Here is a 25,554-nt window from a genome sequence, read left to right as displayed (position 1 = left end):
TAACTTTCCTCCCAGAGATGACTGGAAGCACATGAACAGTCTTCTTCACGTATCAGTGTGTAGCAGTAAATCTTCAGCTCACTGCCTGGGGGAAACAGCACCTTACCTCAGTGACAGATGTGTTGCTGAATAACTTTGGTAAAATGAGGCATAAACAGCCAATGGGCTGGTGCCACATTAGAGACGAATTATCAAGGTGCCAAGCTGCAGGGAAGTTAGTACCCGATGAGTAACTGTTGATCCAGTCATAAGCAGTCAGTCTACATGCTTGCAAATAAAATATAAAATCTTTAGTTATTGTCACACAACCAGGGCTATGTGAATTGGCTTCTGTTTATCATATGGACAGACACCCTGCAACAAAGGTTGATGACTCAGGCCATGATTCTAGGAATGGGCATTTTTCAAAAATATTGTATTTGAATATTCAGGTTCATGAAAATCAATATTCGAATATTTGTTTATTTAAATGTTTAAAGAGAAATTTAAGTTTACGTTTTTTTTTTTTTTAGTTTGTCACCATTTCTGTTCTTGTCTCCATTTCTGAACAAGCATACATTAGGCAATATACACAACAAGCTTACTATATATCTTAATGTTTTCTTTTAGTTGAAAACCTTAAACAATATGTGTAAACCAGAAACATAAAGAAAAAAAAGCATTTAAGCTCAAGCAGCGCGAACGTAAAAAAAAAAAAAACGCTAAAAAAGCAGATGGCACAGTTGTCGTACAGTACGTACGTGCACTCGAGTCAGCGTTATCGTGTTTATTGTTTCACGTCCATGTTGAGAAACAATATTATCCACATGCTCGATATGTATATATTACTTGTGATGGTATTTTGTATAGATATGGCCAGACGTGCAAGTCTACCAATAATATATATTTTGTCCAATTTTAAATCCTTTTAAGTCATCACTGGAAGTGTGCTGAGACCAACTAATGGGCCTTTGCCCTCTGGTTGAAAACCACTGAAAAATGGCAGGCCTACAGAGCATATCTATTTTTTTTTTTACCATGGAATAACATGAGAGCTAATTTTAGGAAAACATATTCTTAGCACAAGCAAACAGCTTCAATCAAGTGCCAGATACTGAAGTACACATTTGACTCAGTGGAACTCAGTGGCCATCCCACTCACTCTCTGTAAGACTAAAAGTGTTGAAGAGGGCATTTGTATACATGATCCATTAAATTATACATGATGCCCCCCATCGAGCCAGGCAAAGTTAAGGTTTGTATATCACTGCCTAAGGGTCTCTAGGATACTCTGATGGAGGTGAGGAAAGGGGTTATTTTGCCGCCTGGGGAACTGTGAGATAGACTGGACTCATTTGCAGCTACCCTTCAACGAACACTGTCGACTGCATTTCAAGTGGAGCTGTGCATTGGAGGTGTCAATGTGAGCTCCCATATGGCGACAGGTCTCTCTCTGTGCTGCCTCGCACATTCAGAAACTCTCCCAATCCACGCTAAAGGAGCAAGTGTCAAACAGTGAAGCATGACCAACTGTGAAATTGCAACAGCTCATATTGATCTGAGAGCTGAAAGTGACCCAAAGTTGTGCAGGCCTCAATGCTGACACCTAGTCTGTCATTCCGCTTTAATAGTGCCTTTGGGTTTCTTGTTGAAACTGCACTTTTAAGTTATAAAATGTTCAGTGCTAACAAATACACCTGTATTTGCTTGTCGATATTAATTTATACTTGAGTGTTTCCAAAGTGTAACCATCTCACTGTAAGAGGTTACCAACAATTGTCTTTTATTTTTGTCTCCTCTCCATAGCTTCGGCAACGATAACAGGTGGGGACAAAAATATGCATCATTAAAATGATGATAATAATAGAAAACAACATGACATTTTAGAAGTCGTAAAATATAGAACATACAATATGCATATTCTATTTCAAATAAATTATGTTTTTTCAGACTTAGAAAGAATCCCCAAAAACGAATAATATTTTATGGTATTCGTGTTTGTTTGTACTGTATTTTTGATTGAATAAATGCAGCCTTGGTGAGCATAAAACAGACTTTTTTATTTACATAAATGAAGTATGAAAATGTACTGAACCTTTGAACAACATAAAGTATAATATATTGCTGCATATAAAGAACATTTTCTTCAAAAGACAAAAATGATGACTAAACCAGAAACTAAACTAATTTGTATTGTTACACAGATAGATTGTTGCTGTAAGCCAAGCCCTATCAGGCTGCCCATAGTAATAATGTACCTAAACAAAACCACCAATAGGACACACTACAATGAAAATATTCCACAGTAGGCATTACAGATTCAGCAAAAGGCTTTGATGCTTTAAGAAGCTACAGGCTCATTTAGATATCGCCATGACCGCTTTGCTGCACTCAGTATTTTTAAAGATACAATTCTATATCCTCCCACGTCCCCTGCTCCCTCAGGCTAAACCTCATAGGTAGAAGAGGTTGTAGAAGTTGATTAAAAAGGCATAAACCCAGGGAGAGTAGTGTGACTGCACTGTGACCCCTAGAGCTCAAACATGGCAAATTGAAAGCTGATAAACTCTAGCAGAGCCCCTCCACAATAACCAGCAATGGAAAAAGAGGGTCAGCGGTTATGATGGTGCCTGAAGAGGAATTAACTCCAACTCTGGGTGGGTGTATATCGAGGCATACGCATGAGATGTCACAGTTCACCTTACTCACCAATGAAAATGGATTCTGTTAAACCCAGATCCCAGTGGACCATTGACTGCCAGTATTATTACAATCAGAGGGATGAGAACTGAAATATGAAAAATGCCTAAACACTAATGGTATTTCCTAAAATGACATACTAAGATAATAGGTATTATCTAAGATAATGGACAATTAACTTAAATTCAATTTAAATAGTCTCAGTTGAATCAGTCAGTACAAAAATGATGGATATAAATAGCATAAAGTGAAAGAAATTAAAAGCGTTAGAGAATTGATGACGCCATTGCTTTGGTCTCCAAGCTTAGGTACCCTTCAACTGTAAAGCAAAGTGAAAGTCAAAATAAAAAGAAACAAGATTTGAAGGAGAGGAGACCATGTAATTCCCTAGACAGAAAGTACAAATTCACAGAGTGCCAACTAGTCTGGCAACAAACCGATTTAACATGCGGCTGTACACTATGAAAGGAAGTGATAAGGAAATAATTCACCAAGGATATGGGGCAGGGGGGCGTGTATTTACCTTATGCACACACACTGTATACAGTTCTGGTACAGTCTTGGTTCACTACACTGCATACAACCCTGCATGCTAAAGGCACAATGTGAAGCCCCTTTCACAAAGAGATTCCGGAAAATACACGGATAATGTGACTTGGCATTTGTCCCGGGATTGTTTGATTTGGGTTCATTCACACTGCCAGTGATTTGCCGGGATCTGTGATTGCGTTCACACACAACCCCGTAAAGATCCCTGAAAGACACATGACGTCAGGATGAGACGTGTAACGTATGCGTCGAAAATGTGTACACGCGCATACCGTTCCACAAAGCTGGTGAACGATCTCAGCTATAGCATGGATAGCGTGAACTCCTGGTCTCTGCTTCGGTCCAGTTTGCAGACATTTGTTCATCCTTTCTTTGTTGATGACGAACACAAACTTACGGCATTGGTCCTGGCTTTTGTTCACACAGCACGCGTTCCGGGACTGATTCCGGCAATGTTACTAGGTCCCCAACACGGTATCAATCCCGGGTCGTGTTTGCGTTCACACAGAAGGCGTTCTGGCAATTTCCCAGGATCAACACGCTGTGTGAAAGGGGCTTGAGAGTATCAAATATGCATAATGTGAGGCTAACAAACAACTGAGACTTAATTTACTTCTTCGATAACTGATATGCATTTATTAAACAGTCTGACGTTTGATGGTTCACTATGTCCGCAAAGCTACTTTGAGATCATTAACGTTTGAACAGCTTAAGAAATAACGAAGTCAACTGATGTGAGTAAATAATAGAGGTGAAAGGTGACAAATGGACTTCAGTCACAGCTAATTCACCTGCTATAGCTTTAATCATTATTGCCATAGCCACCAGCTAAAAAAAACTAATTTAACACTGATTTGAAATCCACATTGCTGATTCTCAGTCATGTCTGGTGCAGAAATGCAGTAGCATGTCACACCTAAGCCCACGACACATACTGTATGTTTTATCATGAAGTATTTAAAGCTACAAGACTAACCAAATGTCACTTTAAAGGTGACATATTATGCCCCTTTTCACAAGATGTAATTTAAATCTTTGGTGTCCCCAGAATGTGTCTGTGAAATTTCAACTCAAAATACCCTCTAGATCATTTATTATACACAGTGATGGGAATGTTACTTTAAAAAAGTAATTAGTTATAGTAACTCGTTACCAGGGTTGGAGCTAAACCGCCTGACAGCGGCCCTCCAGGACCGAGTTTGAGAAACCCTGCTTTATACCATGTTCTGGTTCTCTTGCTATTGCTTAAACAAAACCACAAAATTATCATTTGTCCTTCTCTTTCACCTCTTCTACAGCAGACAAAAGGCGACATGGCTTGTGACTGAGGATGTTTGCCTCTTAATCACAGAGGAGAGAGGCCATTAGGGAGGCGCAGCGGTGAGCAGGATTCCACAATGGAAGTCATTTGGTCATTATCAGGGACGAGGTTAAATGAGAGAGTTGGGTTTACTAATGAGGTGGTCTTATTACAGGAGAGACACGAGGCATTAGCTTCCCATGGATGGAACTAGGTTTGCCAATCTCGCTCTTTCTTTCTCATCCTCAATCTAATATGTATCCTACCATGAAAGCCCAGCCCCAAAGCAATCTCAGAGGTGTGCCGTCATATTTTCTGTCTGATGGAAAAATCTGTTTAATGCCATAAAACATTATATTTATGACATTTGAAACCTTGCACAGAAGGCAAACAATAATTGCATTCATTGGTAACGGAATGGTAAATTCAGCAGTGCTGTCTGTGTAGGTTATTTCACCATAAGTGCCTCTGAGTGGAAAGATGACAGCAAATTGACTACCAAATGAGTTAATTAGACACCTTAGTGATGAAAAATAACAAGTGCAGGGATCAGGCAAATTCAAAGTTTGTCAATGCTTCTGAAAATCTCAGGGCATTAGGATTTTCTCACATATATGCACATCACGCTTTATGAGCAGTACAACAAATTACTCAAAATGAGCAGGAGCAGAGCGCCATGTCTAATCTAGCAAAAGTATGTACAATTAGTCAGAGCTGACTGATTCCCTCACACAAATTAAACAATTGTATAACACATTAACAAAATCTCTAGTCATTCTGTTTGAACACAGTGACATAATATGACCAAATCATTCAAGTGTTTGATGATGAATATCCAAAAGAAAAGATTAACATTCTGCACTATGGGATTATTGATTCATGACCCCCTCCACCCCCTTCTTTATACCACCGTTTTAATGGCTTTACTAACTTCCAATTCTTGTCAGTGCAGTTTTGACTCTGCATTTACCTGAGGTCCCAGCTGTAACTGATCATGATTAGTTGGTGGTGCCAGTGGTTTTGGACGATTTTTTTGTACTGTTATGTTTGTAAAGTAAACATATAGCCTTTTCTGAAAAGTATACTAATCCACAACCATACAACGACATATGTCAATTTAAAATGAAATACACACGGTGAGAACATAGAAAATAACCAAAATGATTAACTTATGCTAACAAATTATAAATGGCAAGTGTCGCCATACCATTTTAAACAGTTATTTGAATATGTTCAGGTCAGATAAAGCATGGCATCTTTCACGGAAAAACAGACATAAACGCTAGGTAAACCTGAAAAAAAAATCATGAAAATGTACCTTTACATATTAACATTTTGATCGATTTAAGTATCAAACGTCACAAAAATGTCCCGCGGAATCCAAATAAAATAAGTAGGCCTACCTTTTCTTTTTAGTGAAGGCGTCTCTTTCTTAACTTCAGTCTTCGCACTCATTTTTGTACTGACGTAACTGGCAGGTAGCTGAATAAACTGATTTCAAACTAAAAGACCCACCAAAATAATGCTCAAAAACAAACTAAAAAATAATATACACTAAATTACATAATCCAAAAATAAAATAATTTAATTTAATAAAAAAAAAAAACATTTAACCTGTAAAGCACACTAAATACTAACTCTGAATGCAATAGAGACTAGCCTCTATTGATTTTGTATCTAAAAACTATATTTGGCATTAAAAATGAGCATTTTGATCCAGAAGTAGCCTAATAATATTCATTTATAACAAGCAATATGGGTAATTCCAGCAATAGATTGCTGGAAGGAGAACTCTGTAGCTCAAAAAAGAAAAGAAAAAAAAAGATTCATGATAACGATGCTCCTAAAAAGCCCTCCACTGCCATCTAGTGCATATAGTCTACATTCAGCCCTTCTCCTGTGGATTTTTTTTTTATTTTTATTTTATTTTTATTTTTTGCATGACGAGCAAAAACTAAAGAGGTTCACCAAGACAATCATAGAAGTATTTTTTTTAAAAGAGTTGTCTCTAATTCTTATGGATTTATTCTTATTTTCAATCGTTGTATCTGTTGTTTTTTTGATATGTTCATTAAAAAGGTGCAAATTCAAAACTGACTCAATGAGACACGTTTATTTCTGCAGATTTCTAGCATCCATAGAGAAATACACTCCTTAATTCTGATGTTTATCCCTGAATGTTTGGCCCACCTGTCGATTATTTTTATGCTACTGTGCAGTAAACATTTCTACAGTGTCGATATGGAAAAATCTGGACTATGAGTGCTCCAGAAACACAAGACAGACATCACAATGTTGATGAACCACACCAGCAAGCTCTCTCACTCTCATTTGCAATTTTTAAACCAATTACGCATTGAGAAAAATGTTAAGCTGATCATTTAAACATGCAGGTGGAACTTTTACTGAGCCAATTTAAACAACAGTTTCTTCTCAAAGGCTGTTGGACTAATGATCTGCCTAATTTGAGGTCAACATATTCATTTTCATAATTAACCCCAGAGCATATTTGTTCTCAACTTTAACACAGATCTTTATTAACAAATTAACTCAACACTAGGTGGTAAAGTTTCTAATACCTCATAAACATTCACCTACAGTGAGAACAGTGGGCATAAACCAGATTTTATTCACACAGAGCAATTGTTCTCATCCATGAGATGCTCAACATGATGAAATAAACAAAATTAACATTGTACTCATCCAATTCAGCATAATGATCCAAGGAGTACATTGTGAACTTCAGCTAGGTAGTTAAACACAACTTCAGCAAACACTTCAACAGTATCAAATCAGAGATTGGCAAACATTTACAGCTTTAGCAGCACCAAAAAAAAAAAAAATACATGTGTGAACTGCATCATGGTCAAAAACAATGTGCAAAACAGCAACAATTCTTTAACATTCAATTGTGAGAAATCCATTTTAAAGTGGCCACAAAGTTTTCCCATTTTCCAAAGTTTTGAGATCACATTCAATTGTCAGTATAAAAATATATATGTATAAAAGAAGAAATAAAGAACACTTCAACGTAAGAATTAAAATAATATACATTTTTGCTCAAGAAAATCATCAACTGGAAAATAACAAGTATAAAACAAAATAATAAAAAGACCCCAAAACAATTAAAAAGAAATAGACAAGAAAATCAAATAAAATGAACCTAATCAGAACTTAGAACTCATTTAAATTGTAAATATTTGGGGGTGGGGGTCAGAAGAGAGCCTAATAATGTCTTTGAACTGCCTTTTGCCTGGGGGCCATCAGCACTTACTGTAGGTGGACACAAAGACTGTCTGATTTCACACACACGCAAATGTCCTTGAGCTAGAACCAAGTGGTCAAATAAAGGAAAAGGACAAATAATTAAGATGCATGAACTGCAATTATGCGGGTGACTAAAAAAAAACAAAAACAAACAGTCAGTCTCAAAGAAACATTGCATTGTGAAAAAAAAAAAAAAGAGCAGTTTCAGTTTTGGATGTAATTACTGGACTTTACAGTGGTGAAGAAAACAACAGCATTTAGCCATGAATTAATGGCACCCCGTGATGCAGAGCCCTTTTCCACATGTAGTAGGTGGAACGAGGTGTAAGAGGAAAGTAGGACCGGAACTCTTTGAATGTGGGAAAGGACTTTTCTTCAAAGCGTTGTTGCAAAAACAGCTTTGCTTGGGCCTTGAAATTAGCCAGTGCAACGACATCCATTACAAACATGTGTTCATTATTGGACTGGTCAGGCAAAGTGTATTCAGGCAGTGTGAATTCAGAGGGACGAACTGTCTGACCGTTCAGGCAATCGATGTTCCCATCAAAAGTAAACATTCCTGGAGTTTTTATCTTTTCGAAGACCTCTGGTGAGACAGCCAAGCTCTGGGATTCCTCCGTCTCAGACATCAGGTCAGGCATCTTGGTTTTCCCTTTCAAAGCATCTCTCCAGAGCCAGTAGAAAGAGGAGGAAACTGAAGGGTACTTGAGTTTGAATTTAATGAAGGACATCTTTGACTTCCGGATGTGCATTTTGGCTTCTTCCCTTAACGTTTTCCTCTGGTGGTATGCCAGCCTCAGCTTCCTTTGTTTGCGTCTGGAGATCTTCACTCTTGGTGACAGTTTTTGCCTGTCAAACGTAGCAAGAGACACTTGACTTCTGGGACTCTGGGTTTTATCAGCATCTGAGCTTTCCTCACTGCTACCTGAGAGCTCTTTGAACGGCATGAACAACATGGCTTCCCTCCTCCAGTTGTAGTATGTGGATCTGGAGATGCCTGGAAACCTTCTTTTGAAAATTCTGTAGGGGAAGGAGGCGTTTGCAATGATACAGTTCTGCAAGCTGCTCTTCGCCTCCTGCATCAAAGCCACATTTTGGGCCCGTTCTCCTTCCAGTTTCTCGCACTTCAACGCCAACATGCTAGCAAAGCTCCCTTGGTTGGGCTTCTTCTTGACTTCTGGTGAGGACCAGTAGTCCTGTTCAGTGCTGTCTCCAGGACTCAGCTCCCCTGTGGAGCCGCCCGAGATGCTGCACGTAGACACAAGCTCTTGCTTCCATGCGTAATAAGTGGATCTTGGAATTTCTGGGAAAAGCCCTTTGAAGTGGCTGAGGGGAATCAGCTTCCCTTGCTTGTAGGATGTCAGGAAAAAGTGTTTGGCCTCATACCTGGCCACCGATTTCTTGTGGTACTCGATGCTTTGCCTCTTCCAGCGGTAAAAGGTGCTCTTGGTGATATTGAACTTGTCTTTGAGGTTGGAGTATGACAGCTGGGCATCCTGATTCAGAAGCTCCAGGGACTTTACCGAGGGAATTCGCTGCTCGCTGTTGGGACTCCCGATTTTGAGGTCACTAGCATGAATCAAAGCTACAAAGTTGAGGGGTTTGAAAACGGAGCCTGCCTCCAGGTCGCCCGACCACATGATGTGAAGGGTCAAGGGCTCGGAGTCTTTCAACCACGTTCTCGGGCGAATGAGTCGATTAAAATAGGGCCGAATCTTTAAATTGAACATGGGATAAACCGAATAAATGTTGCACTGCAGGACAGACGCCAGCGCATACACGTGCCACATATTTGCAAACGAGCCAGGGAAGCAGGAGGCCTTGACATCTGCGTCGAAGATGGCCTCCAGCACCTGAATCGGCAGATTGAGCATGTCCTGAGACTCCTCAGTGCAGAGGGAAAACCTTACAGCCTGCAGCATCACCTTTGAGTCGATCATACCGCACAGGTAGTATCTCTTCCAGAGAAGCATCTCCACCACTGTCCTGACCTGCAGCTCCAGACTCAGGCACGTAGAGCCCACTAGAAGCATGCTAGCTGCCTCAAACAGCATGTTTCCTTCTCCTTTGCAGACCAGAGGAAGCAAACCCGCCGGGGCGTCTGCCGGGTACAGTCTGTGAGCTACTGCGTCGATGCCAAGCCATGAGGAGATCTCAGAGCAGAGTGCTGAAGGAAGACAGAAAGAGGCCAGGGCCTGTTCCACCTCCACAGCAACTTTAGTGAGGGCATCAAGACCCATGCACTCTGTGGCCTCCTGCAGCTCCCCCAAGACCGAGAGCACCACTTCCATCCTCTGAATCATGCCTACACAGAAAACACATGAAGGGTTGCAAAATGTGCGTCTATTTTTTTTATAAACAGATGTAAAATATCTATGAAAAGAGATCTCTACTTCAGCACTGTGATGAGAAAAAATCTAAAACATTTGTATGAAAACATTTTTGTTTTTTGGATACAACTAGCAGTGATAATAATAGAAGGACCTATGAATCATCATAATAATATATGATTCAACTGTATCAAATTACAAGTCATTGCATCACCATTTTACATATTACTCAGCATTATCATATATAGGTAATGCTGAGTAACATGTAAAATGGTGATGTGATGAATTGTAATTTGACAAAATTTAATAGTTAACCCATTTTTGTGCTAAAATTTACTTTTCGGGTCAAACTGTCTAAAATAATTACCAATAATTATAATTTCACACAGCATTTACAACTACATGTGCACATTTTACATCACTGTTTAGTTCCAGTTTTCCCCTCTTAAAATTGCTGAAGCTCTGCAAAAAGTAGAAGCCTATTGCATTTAACATGTATAGGGTGTATCTGTATCATAGAAATCATGATCACGACATGTTATTATGTCAGTATAGTCACAGAGCACAGTTTTGATTAAGAAACTGGTTGATTCACATTATAAAATGGCATATTTATAAGTATTGTTATGTTAAGTGAAAAATAATTCTTGGTTTACCAATATATTTTTCCACAGCTGCGTTGAAAATTAAATATTTAATTGTTACTTTATTTGCAACTTTCCATTAAGTCTGAATTTTACTCTAGATTCCCACCCATACTTTCCCTGAATTATGAAACTCTTTTTAAAATGAACTTACATAGGCTATTGTATTCCATATAATACATGTTTAGCAATTTATTGGAAACAAGAAACGGCCAGCCATTACACAGAGATCAACAGATGCTTTTCACTAATAATACAGTGAAGCCCAAACGCAACAGAGACGAGCCTACGTACGTTGACAAGGCGAAAAAACATAACTCAGAGAAAAACGTAGCACTTTCGTTACTTTTTAGCATCCACGGTTACGCATTAACCTTTTGTCCATTTGTCCTAACACAATTAAGTAATTGAGAAAATAAGAAAAAAATAGGCCTACACTTGAGAAAATAAAAAAGGACTAATACGTAAAACTGAATTATTCCGAACAATTACAAACAATTTCGTTCAGAGTAAACTATTCAAACGGACAAAATTATCGCGCGAATGGGCTTACCTAGCTTTTTACTGTTCCCCTCCCTTGAGGTTTAAATCAGTTCGTAAAGTAGTCAGGAATTGCAAAACTGTGACCTTCTCACAACTCCAAGTTTAATCCATTGTGTGAGGTATACAACGTGCTCATCATAGGTGACAACGAGCGCAATCTGAACCCAAGCAGTGGAAATTTCACATGATAAGGGAGGGACCTCCCTCCAGGAAATTGTCAATCACTTACCGTAGTTGCGTTGTACACACACACACGCACACACATAATATAATGAGGACTTCTCTCTGACACAATGGTTTTATACTAATGTTTATTATACCCTAACTTCACAAAACGGTAGCAGATTGAAAGTGACACAATTTGACTAATTTAGTGGCCTTGTGTCACTATGTGTAATATGTGAGGATGTTTTCCAAATAATTTTGTGCTTAATGATATAGACAAACCACACACAGGCCCCTGGAAGTTAATTTTCCACATGTGTTAACATTGTTACTTTAATCTGTTCAGTAATGTTACAATAGAAAAGGCATATACTGAAAATGAGAGACTTTTTGTCTCTCAAAAAGTTTGAATGAAAAGTTTGTTGCAAAGTTCAACCTTATATGTTTGCATTTTTATATTAGCAATAACACTTCAAAAATGAAAAGATTTTAAATGGAAAACAAAGTTTGAATAGGGTCTATAGCTTCCTTAGTAATTAAAGTTAAGCTTCACTGCACTTTTGGAGTTAGCCAATTATCATTGAGGAATGCTGGAAATTTCCATTTCCATAGCTCAAAGTGAACTCCCTCAGACAATGGCTTTGAAGTGTTTTCTTTCCATGCCAAAAGCCTTGGGTCCAGTTTCAATCAGATGTAGATAGATTTTTCTGTATACCCGGGGATGTGTTTAGTGTAGTGCTCTCTTTTAGTGGGTTAGAAAGACCATATTTTCCTTTTGAACCCCTTGAAAACATCCTCAGCATTCCATTAATTCAGCAGGTATGCAATTTTCCAAAAGCATTTCCATTATAGTCATGGTCCTGCTCATGCTCCAGTTATATCACTAAAAGACTAGCAGGACAAGGTCAAGCTCACAAATTTGTTGATTGCAGTTGTGCTAGAGCAGACAGTATGTGCAAATGGCAGAGAGAGAGAGAGAGAGAGAGAGAGATCTGGGATGGTGAGGTGTATATCTCCCACTTGTTCCTTCAGGGTATCACTTTTAACACTTCTGCCTGTCCACCTTTTGCAGTCTTTCACAGAACCTTTTGTTTCTACTCCTTCAGCCACACCCCCACTCCACATCAGCCTGACCTCTTCTACCCACTAACCTACAAACCCCCGTCCTCTCCAGTATGTTTGTGAGGGGAGAGAGCTTGATGCCAGGCTTAAACCAATGCGTAAGATCCCTGTAGCGTGTATTTATTCATTCTTATGCCAACTTTGACATAATTATTGGTTCAGTTGTCTTAAACGGCCAGTCCAAAAGTTGACTTGAACTCTAAGTCAAGCATCATGCTGTTATGGTATACATGGGTGAATCGTGCATGTGAGGAGCTGTAATGTAAAAACTCGCTGAAATGTTGATGAGCCGTTGTGTGCTACAACACCTCAAGTGTTCTCTTTCCATCCTGTGCTTAAAATGCAAATGGGGCAACATTGGGTCGGCTCCGGTAGTCTGCCACATGCTGAGGTTGTATGTATGTGCTGTGGTATGGGCAGTGCTTGTGTATGTTGGGGGGTTGAGGGGGGCCGTCAAAGATCTGTGGGACACAGACAAGGAGAGTCTTGCAACCCTTTGTTCTTGAGCTTGGCCGTGTGGACTCGGCACAGTCAAGAGCAGGCCTTTGACACCTATTGGGGCATCTCAACATGGGTTCTGCTTTCGCCAAAGCACATGCAGTCAGTCAGAGTTTGCTTCTAAACAGCGTTTCACCTCACTAACTGACAAATACAAACTAAAGGTGCGCAGAGATAAGGAAACATTTTTAGATGCCATTTTTCCTTATTTTCTAACAATCTAACTTAAGTTCGCTCTGGCAATATTAAAATGTATTTATTTGGATTTCAATGTGATATTTTTTTTTTCAAGGAAATAAACTATTAAGATTTTTTTTTCTTTTATGAAAATGTATTTGCAATTGTTTTTACTTTTTTATAGCAAGCATGGTTATTATTCATTTCTATTGAAAATGGCAATTAAAAGGAGAGATCACACAAAAATGAAAATTCTGTCATGACAGAATTTTCATTTTGGGGTGAACTCTCCCTTTAAGTGACTTAATATAAATTAAGTTATTTGATAAAATACGAGAAAATACACTGAAGAAAATAAATGCACCCATGTGCTAATAATGAATAAATATAGTATAAAGTAAACTATTCAAACAAACAAAAACTTAATTAAAATGTCAATTGTTTTAAATTAGTTTGCCGTTACTGTTTTATTTGTTGTCATCAGATTCTTTTTACTATGCCTTGGTCTTTAACCCACACACAATTCACAGAGGTCATTATTTCCTGTAATGGGGTTTGTTATCACGCATATAAATTACAAACAAAATAAAAATGTGTTTTAAGCCATAGAAATGTAGACTCACCGAGGTGAGTTGGGAATTCTGGGAATTGTATAACCGCTTTAGTACTTATACAGCAACTTGTTAAAAACTTACATAGAAAAAAATAAATAAATAACAGCTTCAAAATTCACCAAAAAAAGATTCATCAGTTTATATGTTGCATAAAATATTTTTTAATTAGTTACAGTTAGAGTTACTCATTAAATTCACACCCAAAATTTTTTTTAATGATAATATATAATGTGCTGAAAAAACACTATTTGAATTAATTTGCATATTAAATGTCCTATTTGTTGGATTGTGATTTAGTATTATTATTATTATTATTATTTATTTATTTATTTATTGGAATTGCTATTATGGAAGTCTATGGCTTTAAATCTTTTAAAAAAGACATTCTATCACAACTCTTGTTGCCTGTATGCCTGTAAAGCTATACAGAAAAGAATCACATTCCAGCTTATGACTTTGCCTATAACATAACTCAAAAAGAAAAAAATAGTCTGTTATTGTCCTGCATTGCTAAAAGTCAAGCCATCTAGTGGCAACACTTGTCCTCAGTGTTTTCTTTATTGTCTGGTTACTGAAAAATGTCAAAATGACAAGCTTGATATGGGAGTACACAGAATGAGACACGTCAACTCCATCATCACTCCAACTTCAAATATCTCTCTTCTGACAATCATATATATTCTATCATCACAATAACCAACAGCAATGGTGTACTTTGAAAAAAGAAAGACAGTGCTGAAAAAAGAAAGTCAGTAATAGTGCAGTGTAGCTGTTTGCCCAGCTGGTGGCATCAGTTCATTGATGAATATCCATGAATAATGTATCAAAAGTAAACAAAGGCAATGTTTTGACACATGTACAACAAAAGCGAAAGTCATAAACCATCCTACATCTGAAATGGCAAAAGTGTCCTTTAGACAGATCCGGTAAAATCTTTGATAAAAAAAAAAAAAAAAAAAAAAAAATCCAAATTAAACTATTCAATACATAATAGCCTATATTTGATAGCCTTTATTTTTTTAAATATAGTCAATAAGAAAACAACTGTCATGCACCAGGGTTTCTAAAACAGAATAGAAAACTATTATTCAAATCAAGACCGGTGATAAAGAAATGAAATTTGTAAAGAAAAAATTAAAAATTAAATAAATAAATAAATAAATGTCTATTTGTGTACAGTTGTTTAATGGTTTATAAAGTTGCTAGAAAACGTGCCCTTCAAAAACCAGATGACCCTACCTTCTTTATAATTATTAATAAGCGAATTGATAAATGCAATACTGTTCAAATGTATTTGTGGCCAAATAGATACAGTTTCCTTTTAAATGTAACCATTCCATGTTATTTGTCTGCTAGTAATAGCAGACTGCTACCCAAACACAGGATTCTGACAGGATGACGTTTAGCTGTGGGCAGCGACTTGTTAGTGCGCACTTGTAAGACCCACCTCTGTTCATTTTAGCTGTAGCAGCACAAGGTCCCCTCACTGCACAAACACAGAGCCTGAGCCTGTCTGCATGTCAGTTCTCGTGTCATTTGTCAGATGCAACCCACCTCTACTCTGGTTTAGGTACCGGTCATCTCTGCATGGAATAACGACCACACGCTACTGTCATGCTGGAAACATGTCGCTATTGGATCATTATTGGATCGGATTTGCAAAATTGGAGGAATGATGAATGAATAAAAAACGGCGACGTGGATAATCGACAAGCGCTGTGTTTTAAACCGTCAGTTCTCTTGAATTAGTCGTCAATAACAAGCGTTCAAGACGGACGGCGTACTGGAGCACAGAGGGAGAATCCGCGCGAACATGAGGGAACGGGACTTTATGCCCAACATAGAACGGGGCAAACCGGCTACGTACACGGGAGATAAAAAAGCTAAAATGGCTGCTAAAACCAATAAAAAGTGGGTGAGACTGGCTACTGTATTCGCATATGTTTTGTCAGTGTCTTTGGCTGCTATAATACTGGCAATTTATTACAGTTTGATATGGAAACCGACGTCTGCCTCTGTGTCTGGACGGTCAGATGTGTTGGTGACAGCCGCAATGATGCCCTTAAACACAAGTAATATCACAACAATTGATGTACCGACAATTACCAAGATGAATAATACACCACCGGTGAGTTTGAGATCAACTCAGACTCCCACCTACGCCCACTCCACTTCTCAACAGGAACAACTGCACTTGGTTGACAACAAAGGTCATGAAGGCCTACCAAATATCCCCACAACAAAAACAGCGAAAACTGACCAAATAGGAACATTTGACCCAGTATACATTCAAGAAAAACCAGGACGTTTCAGTACAGCAGAAGTTAGCGATGAGTCAAAAACTTCTCTAGTAGCAGGTGCATCAATTGAACCTCCTTCGGCACATGGAGCCACATCTTCGACTAAACAAAACATCTATGACAGTTCTGGGTTCGGCACCCCTGAGAATCAGCCAAATATTTGGGATTCAGCCTCTCCCACAACTGACCAAGGATATTTGACAAGCCACAGTGAAAGACCTGACATCTCATCTTTGACAGAACATGGTCTAGAATTAATGGAGGGTTCGTCACCATTGCAAGAGGAGTTGGTTACCAAGGACACAGGGAATGCAGCTATTGGAGTGTGACACCAGATTATTTGTGTGGCATGTAATTATATGACATTATCAGCAATGACTGCACACAGAGAGAAATAACAACTGTGAACGTCATAGTTTCTCTTAATTTTGTTTCTTTTTCAAGGACAGAAACTGTGTTGACCTACCTGTTTTGGAAAGCTCTTATAAAGGTTGTTAGATTATAGAGTGCAACAGTCAGGCTCTAGAAGTAAAAATCTAATTTTTACTTCTATAAATTCATTTTGAATGGTAACTTATAAACATAGCCTATAAAGACAGACATACTATGATCTATGAGGTTGTTATTCAACGGTATACATGTTTTTATTGAAGCTACCAGCCCACATTATTTCTGATCGCACATTATATATATTTTTAAATAGAATTTAACAGCAGAATTCCTGTTGAAAAAAACATTACTTCAGAAGATTCTGCAGAGAAATCTCCACCAATCTGATAATTGCGACAAGCAAATTGCGAAAATATGTGAAAAATACATTCTGAACCATCCAGGCCGTTGAAAAAGTGGCCAGGCACTGCTGCACTCTATAATTCGTTTGCAGGTAATCACAGCCACGCTGATTCAGAACAAAAGAAGGATTACATTGCTACTTCTATAAACATGGAAATTAATATTCAGTAACTTACATGTTAGACAAAAATTTACCAGTTAGTTTGTATATTTCTTTCCAATGAAAATAGTTCCAAGAGAAGTCAAAGCATCGAATCTTTGCATGAGGTACGGACGTAGGCCAGTAAGTTCTGTGGGTGTAAACCTCACTCCTCTTGCCACAAGAGGCATTGAGGCAGTTTTTGGCGTCCTTGTTAGTGTGCCCACCTCCCACGCAGGAGACCCTGATTCAAAACTCACTCAGAGTGGGTTGAATAGGACTACATTTGGTGCCGTGACCCGGGTGGAAGTGAGGTTTAGGGGGATGCGTGTAACTGACGTAGAGTTGTGCATGTAAACCTCACTCCCCTGGCCTCAAGAGATTGTGGTCTTTAGCACCCTTGTTGGCATGCACGCCTCCCAAGCCTGTGACCGAATTTCTCTTGGAGCGTGTCGAGTAGGACCGCAGCACAGAATAAACGTCTGTCTAGAGCAGCATATGTGAGCGAAGTGGAGCAAAACAAAGTATACAGAGATTTCCTAGCCCTGCTCCTCATTCATTTCAGGTTTTCCAAACATAGAAACATTAATTTGAATAATCTGAGAACAAGAACTAATTGTATAGTGGATAATAAATTAAAATACAGTAACTGCCTTTACATACAAAGAGCAACAGGCTTATGGTTCCTTTGGAACAACATGAATGATTATGTCCTTTAGACAGGATGATGTCCTTTGGAACAACAGGAAATTGAGCCATTCACATCACCAACATTGGACACACATCCTACAGTAGCATCTATTTCATTGTGTAGTAATTGTGAGCAACACTGTTTAAAGCAAGTTAAAACGCTTTGCCAATAGAGTTCAGGAATGCTCAGGAATGAAATATCTATCTGAATGCAAAATGCCTGGCTAGTAGGAAGAATACACTGTGCAAACTCAACCATGTTGAAAAGCGTGTTTTATAAACCGCCGTGGGTTGAACAACATATATAAGATGCAAAATATGATGGATGAATAAACAAATATTTTCCTTCAGTGCACTGTTATTCAACTTGATTTTAGCGTGTATCAAAATGACCCTGCTTAAACATGTTTATGAGGCACTTTTTAATTGTATTATTTATTTTTTGATAACATGATTTATTTAAAAACAAATATGTAAAGTCATCCTTATTAATAAAATGAATAAAATACATTACATTTAAATCTAGAGGTAGTTCTAGTATTAAACAACTTTTTGGTCAATGTTTTATACCAATATTTTTATATTTATATTTTATATAAACAATAAGACCAACTAGTCAGGTTTTATTTTTAAAGTTAGCAAGACTCTTATCTTATAATTATTTAGTTTATGTATTTAATAATTTTGGCTAAGGTAACCCAAATAGATAACTCTATTTGAAATATGTCAGACTCCTCAAAAAAGTCAGATTTATGTGTCGAACCATTCCGTTTAAAGCACTTTAAGATAGCAGCAGGACACTCACAGTGACCAGATGTCTCCACAAAAGCTCAATGCTCAAAACTGAAGCTTGTTGCCATCTCTGAATCATCAATCTCTCTGAGAATGCATGCAATGTAAACCAAACCCCACAGATGAGTCTCAGATAATTATATATGCTTAGTCTGTAAAAATACAAATAAGCTCATAAGATGGCATATTGTATATAGGGAATTCACTGGAAATGAATGGATCAAGGGACCGTCCATTAGGGACTTGATGCATTTAATCAGTGCAGTTCTGTCTAAAGGGAATCGTTTGCCTAATTAACACAGACTTAACATCATACTCTTTCAACTATTTGCCATCAAACCAAAGTAGTCCAATAAAAAAAAATCTAGAAACAGTTCTAGAAATAAATTTTTGAACTCCTGTTGGACAAGCCATATACGGGTATTTAAAAAAAATGAATGAGTTGCTGCTGGTTTTAAAGTGACCTGAAGTATCTCTCGCCTCCAGCCATCAGTTCCCCATGGGGACTTCTTCATCACATTAAGCCTCCATTCGACCAAACAAATAGCACTGCCTCTCACCAGATTCCCATTAGGTTTAGATGAGCAAAAAGTGTTGGTGCCATAGCAATATCAATTTAAAATGGGACCTCACTATTTATTTCACCTTTTGGCCCATTAAAAATATAAGAAAACACTTAAGAGAAAATTATTTCAAGTTTATGGTGGATTTTGTCTTTATCCAAAATATAAGTGGAGGACATCTACCACTATTTATAAAAGCTAAATAGCAAATAGTCTTTTTAAATAGACTCAACAACTGAACAAAAATCATCTAACGACCTGGCAGTGGTTAACTGACGCAGAAGTATAAATTGGGCTTCAGGCAGATCGATAGACCACAACATGATTGTGACGTCACAGCAGATGGTGGTTAATTTACCCCGACCTCACACAATCTAGTCTAGTGTATTATATTATAGGCTAGTTATTTTGACATTTAACCACATAAGACTTGTAGCTACCTTAAAGTTGTCTGTTATAGGCCTAGTCTATTGCTGGCCTATTTTTTTATTTTTTATTTTCATTTTCGAATGTCAAACTTTTACAATTTTGTCCAACAGCCCACGCATAAATACAGGCCTACAGAATGGTGTGTAAAGCAAATGCATATATATATATATATATATATATATATATATATATATATATATATATATATATTAGGGCTGTGCAAAAGTTAATTGCGATTAATCGCATCCAAAATAAAAGTCTGTGTTTACATAGTATATTTGTGTGTGCTGTATATAATTATTTTGTATATATAAATACACACACATGCATGTATATGTTTAAGAAAATGTGTTATTCCTATATAAAATATTTATATTTATATAGATTATGTATTTATATATATATACAGAATTTAAGTGCAAATAATTCTTAAATATATACATGCATGCATAGGTATTTATATATACAAAATAATTATATACAGCACACTCAAATATATTATGTAAAACAGACTTTTATTTTGGATGCGATTAATCGCAATTAACTTTTGCACAGCCCTAATATATATATATATATATATATATATATATATATATATATATATATATATATATATATATACACACATATATATATAAAACAAAAAAAATATATATATATATATATATATATATGGTGTATCAGGCGTAGTGTATCAGGGTGACTCTGAATGGGGTGACAATGTGTATGAAATCCTTGTGGCATCAATCATGTTGATCAATTTGTGAACAGTAAGTAATTTCACCTGCAGCAACATTCTGTCCATCCACTTCAAAGATTAAAGTCTTTTTAATATCAAAGATTAAAATGATTTGTTCTTTGAGTCATAATTCTATTACGGTATATGTTCCAAGAGTTTGTACTGTGAAAGTATTAGTTCACCTTGATTGGCCTCTTTTACCTTTTGTGGATTAACTCAAGTTCTTGATGATACTGTGTGGGGTATATCTGACATTTTACAGGGGGGCGTCACATTTAGGATTTAGAAACACAAGGGGAGCAGGGCAGGTGCCCTCAGACAAAAACATTTGTATATCAACCATAGGGCAAGAATAACTGACATATCTTACCTCATCATAATTCATATTAATAATTATTATTTGAATAACAGAAAAGGAAATGAGGGCAAAAGGTAGCCGATAACCCTATTAGCAGTTGACTTCATCTCTCTACATGTACTGTAGGGATATCTTTCAAAAAACGAATACATCCACCTTACCGTTCAAAGGTTTTGAAACACTTGGAAACTAGTGTCCCAATCTGACCTTAAATCATACAGAGATTGAGAAATAGACAGAACTGTGCACGTCACATAACCAGGATTTGCAGGATCCAACATGCATTTGGTGATCAAAAGTAATTGTGTTAACAATTTCTAGTCAAGGTTATTCACAAAGGGGAGGAATTGGTTTGGTGACGCACACATTTAATCTTATCAAATACCATCAAGAGCCAACCTTGATTAATATCTACACTCGTCAAGCAGGCCAAAATACAGTTTTGACACCTTTTCCTCTGTCAAAAACTGATACAGTGAATGATTGTGAAGATGTCATTAAATAAATGTCTTTTTAAATGAACTTATTGCCCACGTTTTTTTTCCATCATGTATAGGTTATTGTTTCCCATGCAGGCAGCTGAGGTTCTTGGGAAATAATGTCCAGCATGCAAATTTAAAGAACTTTGTTGTCATTTTAAAATATTGCAAGAACGGTTTATGTCCTTTTAAGGCATGCGAGTCTCAAAGCTATATCTCACTTATACAGAATCTGTAAACATTTAAACCCAAAAAGTGGGTCAAGAAAAAAAAAAAGACATTTTAACTCAACATACATGGGCTTTATTTTTATTTTATTTTATCTAAAGGCCATTGAGTACATGACTCATCTACATGATTCAAGTCACAGCTTTTCACTCTTTTCAGCTTTTCACCTCTTGTGTGAAAGGACAGACGGTGGGAGTAACAGATAAGGAGAAAGTGGAAAAAGCCAAAAAAAAAAAAAGTGTGAATCTATTTTAGGGGTTTCTAGCATCACATGCATTTGGTGTAAATAAATAAATAAAAAGTTGTGTTTTTCCTTAGGCATTAGACCTGGGTTTCTGTCTTAAATATATCGACATATCGGAATCAGCAAGAAAACTAAAGATTTTATAAGGTCTGCCCAGATTGAACGAACAAACCATAGTCGATGAATTCATCAAAGTCACTCTGGACAGAGGCATCTCTTAAATGCCTAACAGACTGGCTAACTAGAAGTGTCCTTTGGTTTATCTGAGCCTCATGAAAGATTAATTCAAAGAGGAGTGACAGCCAATGTCTGTGCTAATTGACGAATAATGAAGCAACTACAAAAGGACCAGGTGTCTGTGAAGTGCAGTAAAGTACACCTTCAAGAGGACCAAGCCCATGAACATATGACTGGAGTGGGTGGATGATGTGTTATGGAAACTCTCCATTACTGAAGTCAGTCGTGATCAGCTTCCATGAGGACCAGACACCCACAGTCATGACAAACAGACCTGCCTTAAAAGGATATCATGAAAACCAGACTAAATCAGAGGGGCACGAAATGAGAGACGGGCTCTCTGGGTCTGTGATCCAAGGCAGAACTCTGCTGTTTTGGAACATATAATTAGGGATAATGGAGAAGAAATTCAATTAGCTGGGTGTAACGGAAACAGACTGCGGCATCAAAGATAAGGCCATTTTTTGAGAAAAATAAATATTTGGTTTAAGTCATTTCTGGTTTTAAGCAATTCTAAAGAAAGTTTTCTGAAGAAATTCTTCATGTTAAAAGGGTTGAAATATGCTTTACGTAAGTGCGTGAATAAAAACCAGTAATCATTTATTTGTCATTCTGTCATTAGTCCGGATGTATTTTCTTAGGTAAATTGCAATTAGGTAAATTGCAATAAACATGTAAACATGATGATGATTTTAGTTCTAGACTAAATGTGAACATTAATTTACTCATCTCACTTGCACGAACACTTTCAGTATTCCTAAATATGAATAAAAACAGTAACATGCAAGCTCAGAATTTTACAAAAACTTCGATAATTAACTATATTAAAGGTGCTATATGTATTTTTAAGCGGCCTCTATGGGCTATATGCACGCATAAGTTCCGCATTTGACGCAAGGATGCTCGTCAGTTTCCGGTTGGGGAGATTAAAGCGGAGGAGAACAGAGGAAAGCGGGATTATATAGTTATGTTTATTTAATATAATTTTAAAAAGAAGCATAAACACAACGAGGGGTGTCTGTTTTTGTGACTAACGTTTCTTTACTATAACCATGGAGTATAAAATTCAATATAAATTCTCGGTATTGCATTGGACTCTACGATCGGCGGAAGTTATCGAGCATCCTTAGACCTTCACCGGGAAGACTCTGGAGTGGCGCTGGTATTTGTCTATCATTAGCAATCACCTGCTTCATACCACAGTCATGTTAAAAACATCAATGTATTCATTCATCCATAAACATTATTAGATCCACCAAGTTTCATAATTCCGCTTATGCGTCATCAACTAGGTCAGGTTAGCGACCCCTAGCAGTGAAAAATACACATCACATATTGTAGCTTTAAAAAGAAAATCCCAAGCTTCACACTCATATTTAACAGTATTTAAGACATTGAGGTGGCGTTCATGTGCGTTACTCGTAAATGCGATCTTTACGAGATGACTTTAATGCACCATATTTACTTATTAAAGTGTGTACCCGAGTACGTGATTTTGGATGCAGCCGCAGTAAAAGAAAATAATCACTCTCTTGCAGCAACGCTAAGAAAGCAAGCTCATATGCGTTTGCGTTCACAGTGTGAACCGGTAAAATATTACTTATCAATTTTGTTTGCCAATAAAGAGATTATAGTAAACCGACCTGATATCGTTTATAGATTTAAATTGAAAATAATATTTCAGCAATCATTTCATGTATGATTCTTGATTTCTAATAGCTGTGATTATTGATTCATTCGGGCAGTTCACTGAATCTTTTGCATCCATATAGGAAACAAACAGGTTTCTTAACAATGAAGCAGCTCTTATTGCGCATGCAGCTTTTGAACGAGACACTTTTTTTTGATGGAGGGCTTGAGGCCTAGACTATCACTGTTGAAAGGCTAGAAATGCTCCTGAGGAGACGTTAACAAACTCACAATATATAATGTAATCTGAGAACACATAGCCAAGTAATATATTGCTTATTTAGCAGACTAAATTTTGGCAGCCAAGCAGACAATCTTCTTAAAATGCACCCATGAGTACATAACCTGTTCATAATGTGGTATTAAAAGTTCCAAACACATTTATAAGAATAAAACAGTGCCACCAAGTGGATAATAAAAGAATAATATGAAAACACATAAACAAAAGCAGGCAGCGTGTGCTTTTTGCTTCAACAAAGACATTAGGTTCACTTGACACTTGCCTAAAATGTCTCTTAACTAAGAATTTCAAGGTAAGCCTATAATACAAAGAGTAGTGTTAATAGAAAGAATAGGCTAAGACATTAGCTACTTTAATTTACATTAAATACAAAAGGCAATACAGCTACGTTGAATCCTTCAAATTTTTTGGGTCTGAAATATTGAAGAATTCCACATCTCTAATCAAGGGTCTTTTTATTAGACAGATTCTGCCATCTTAGTCAGGTATTTCCCCAAAGAGAGAGAGAGAAAAAAAAGTTCCTTTCCATGCTAAACTAATTTAGTTGGACAAATAGAGTTTGTATGCGTCACAGTGAGCACCACAAGGCATCTAGAGATGGTTTCCAAAACCACAAGCTCATTGGCTGCAAAGGCAGTCAGGCTGTTGGGGGAACATGTAGGCATTAAAGGGCTTTTAACCAGACATAAACTCATTTGAAAGCCTGGGATAGGGCCTGTTTTTATGCAGACAATTATAGCAAAATACAGGCTATGTATGCGAGGGATGGTTTGTGCTGATATGTGATAGAAGTGGCCTAGTGACTTTAAGGGATACAATCCAAAAGAAGATGTCTAAGATTTTAAAAGATAATGTCTACATGCTCCAACAGCTTGACTGTCTTTGCAGCCAATGAGCTTGTGGTTTGGGAAACCATCTCTAGACTGCCAAAAAAGGGCTGTAATTCATCTGTATAAATCCCTTAAATCATCTCCCATAAACCTAACCTGTAGATTGTGGTATATGTATGAAAAGCACGAATATTATAACAGAAATGTCACCATCTAGAGGTTAGTGATGGCACTACCCTGAAAACAAATAAACACTGTAAATGCTCGTTCGATTTGGGCCGTGTGTCAGTTCACTACGTTTTTACTTTCCTACAGACCTACACAGATCACTCCTTGTTCCGACTTTTTATCTTAATTTCAAAATTAGAGTCGTGGCTTTCTATTTTTTTTTTTTTTTTGGAAACATTTTTAAAGAGCAAGGGTTATGTGATTGGTATCGCTAATGCACAATACACGACTGATATATTTCATTGCCACTGCAGACAATGCAGCCAAAAGAAATCAGTAAAGCAAGCCATTGGTAGCCTACACAACCCAGAAAACTAAAGTGATATGCAATCTAAAATACATGTTGATCGTGTATGTTAAATTTGACAAATGAAGCTTGCAGTTGTAAACAAAGTTAGGCTACATAAATTTCACAGCAAACAATGCACCAAATATAATTCGAAATCCTTTTAAAATATTTTTGAGTATTTATCTTTGCAAGTTATTGTGTTTGATATGGTTGGTTAAATAAACGGATAAAATATCCCGGATGGGTTTGGAGTGATCATTTGCATGGCAAATATTACACTGCCATTGTCCAACAGTCAGGCTACAGTATAATAACTCAACAGTCAGCCTGTATATGACTACAGTACAGGCAATACTTAATATGATAAATGAATCATTGTCAAATAAAACAGTAAATACT

At 37.1% G+C, this 25,554-nt stretch overlaps 2 protein-coding genes across 2 annotated transcripts; one reads left to right on the top strand and one right to left on the bottom strand.

Moving 5' to 3' along the window:
• Positions 1-7,919: 7,919 nt before the first annotated feature.
• vrtn (vertebrae development associated) lies at positions 7,920-11,467 on the bottom strand. Its single transcript, XM_039692056.2, has 2 exons — positions 11,323-11,467; positions 7,920-10,100 (listed from the first exon to the last, which is right to left on the bottom strand). Exon 2 carries the CDS (start codon positions 10,096-10,098, stop codon positions 8,053-8,055), a length of 2,046 nt encoding a protein of 681 aa, XP_039547990.2. The 5' UTR covers positions 10,099-10,100; positions 11,323-11,467; the 3' UTR covers positions 7,920-8,052.
• A 3,886-nt stretch (positions 11,468-15,353) lies between these two features.
• LOC120493343 (uncharacterized) lies at positions 15,354-18,159 on the top strand. Its single transcript, XM_089118634.1, has 2 exons — positions 15,354-15,799; positions 15,878-18,159. Exons 1-2 carry the CDS (start codon positions 15,702-15,704, stop codon positions 16,515-16,517), a joined length of 738 nt encoding a protein of 245 aa, XP_088974760.1. The 5' UTR covers positions 15,354-15,701; the 3' UTR covers positions 16,518-18,159.
• The last annotated feature ends 7,395 nt before the right edge of the window (positions 18,160-25,554 follow it).

The sequence above is a fragment of the Pimephales promelas genome, chromosome 13 (genome assembly GCF_988280905.1).
Source record: "Pimephales promelas chromosome 13, fPimPro1.hap1.1, whole genome shotgun sequence".
Classification (NCBI taxonomy): Eukaryota; Metazoa; Chordata; class Actinopteri; order Cypriniformes; family Leuciscidae; genus Pimephales; species Pimephales promelas.
The sequence above is the reverse complement of the archived record's forward strand: the minus strand, read 5'-3'. Positions and strand labels throughout refer to the sequence as shown.

Bases quoted from the DNA above. Each gene is read 5' to 3' on its own strand.
- vrtn (XM_039692056.2), bottom strand. From the start codon at position 10,098: ATGATTCAGAGGATGGAAGTGGTGCTCTCGGTCTTGGGGGAGCTGCAG.
- LOC120493343 (XM_089118634.1), top strand. From the start codon at position 15,702: ATGAGGGAACGGGACTTTATGCCCAACATAGAACGGGGCAAACCGGCT. The intron at 15,800-15,877 runs GTGGGTGAGACT...AATTTATTACAG, and splicing joins GCTGCTAAAACCAATAAAAA to TTTGATATGGAAACCGACGT.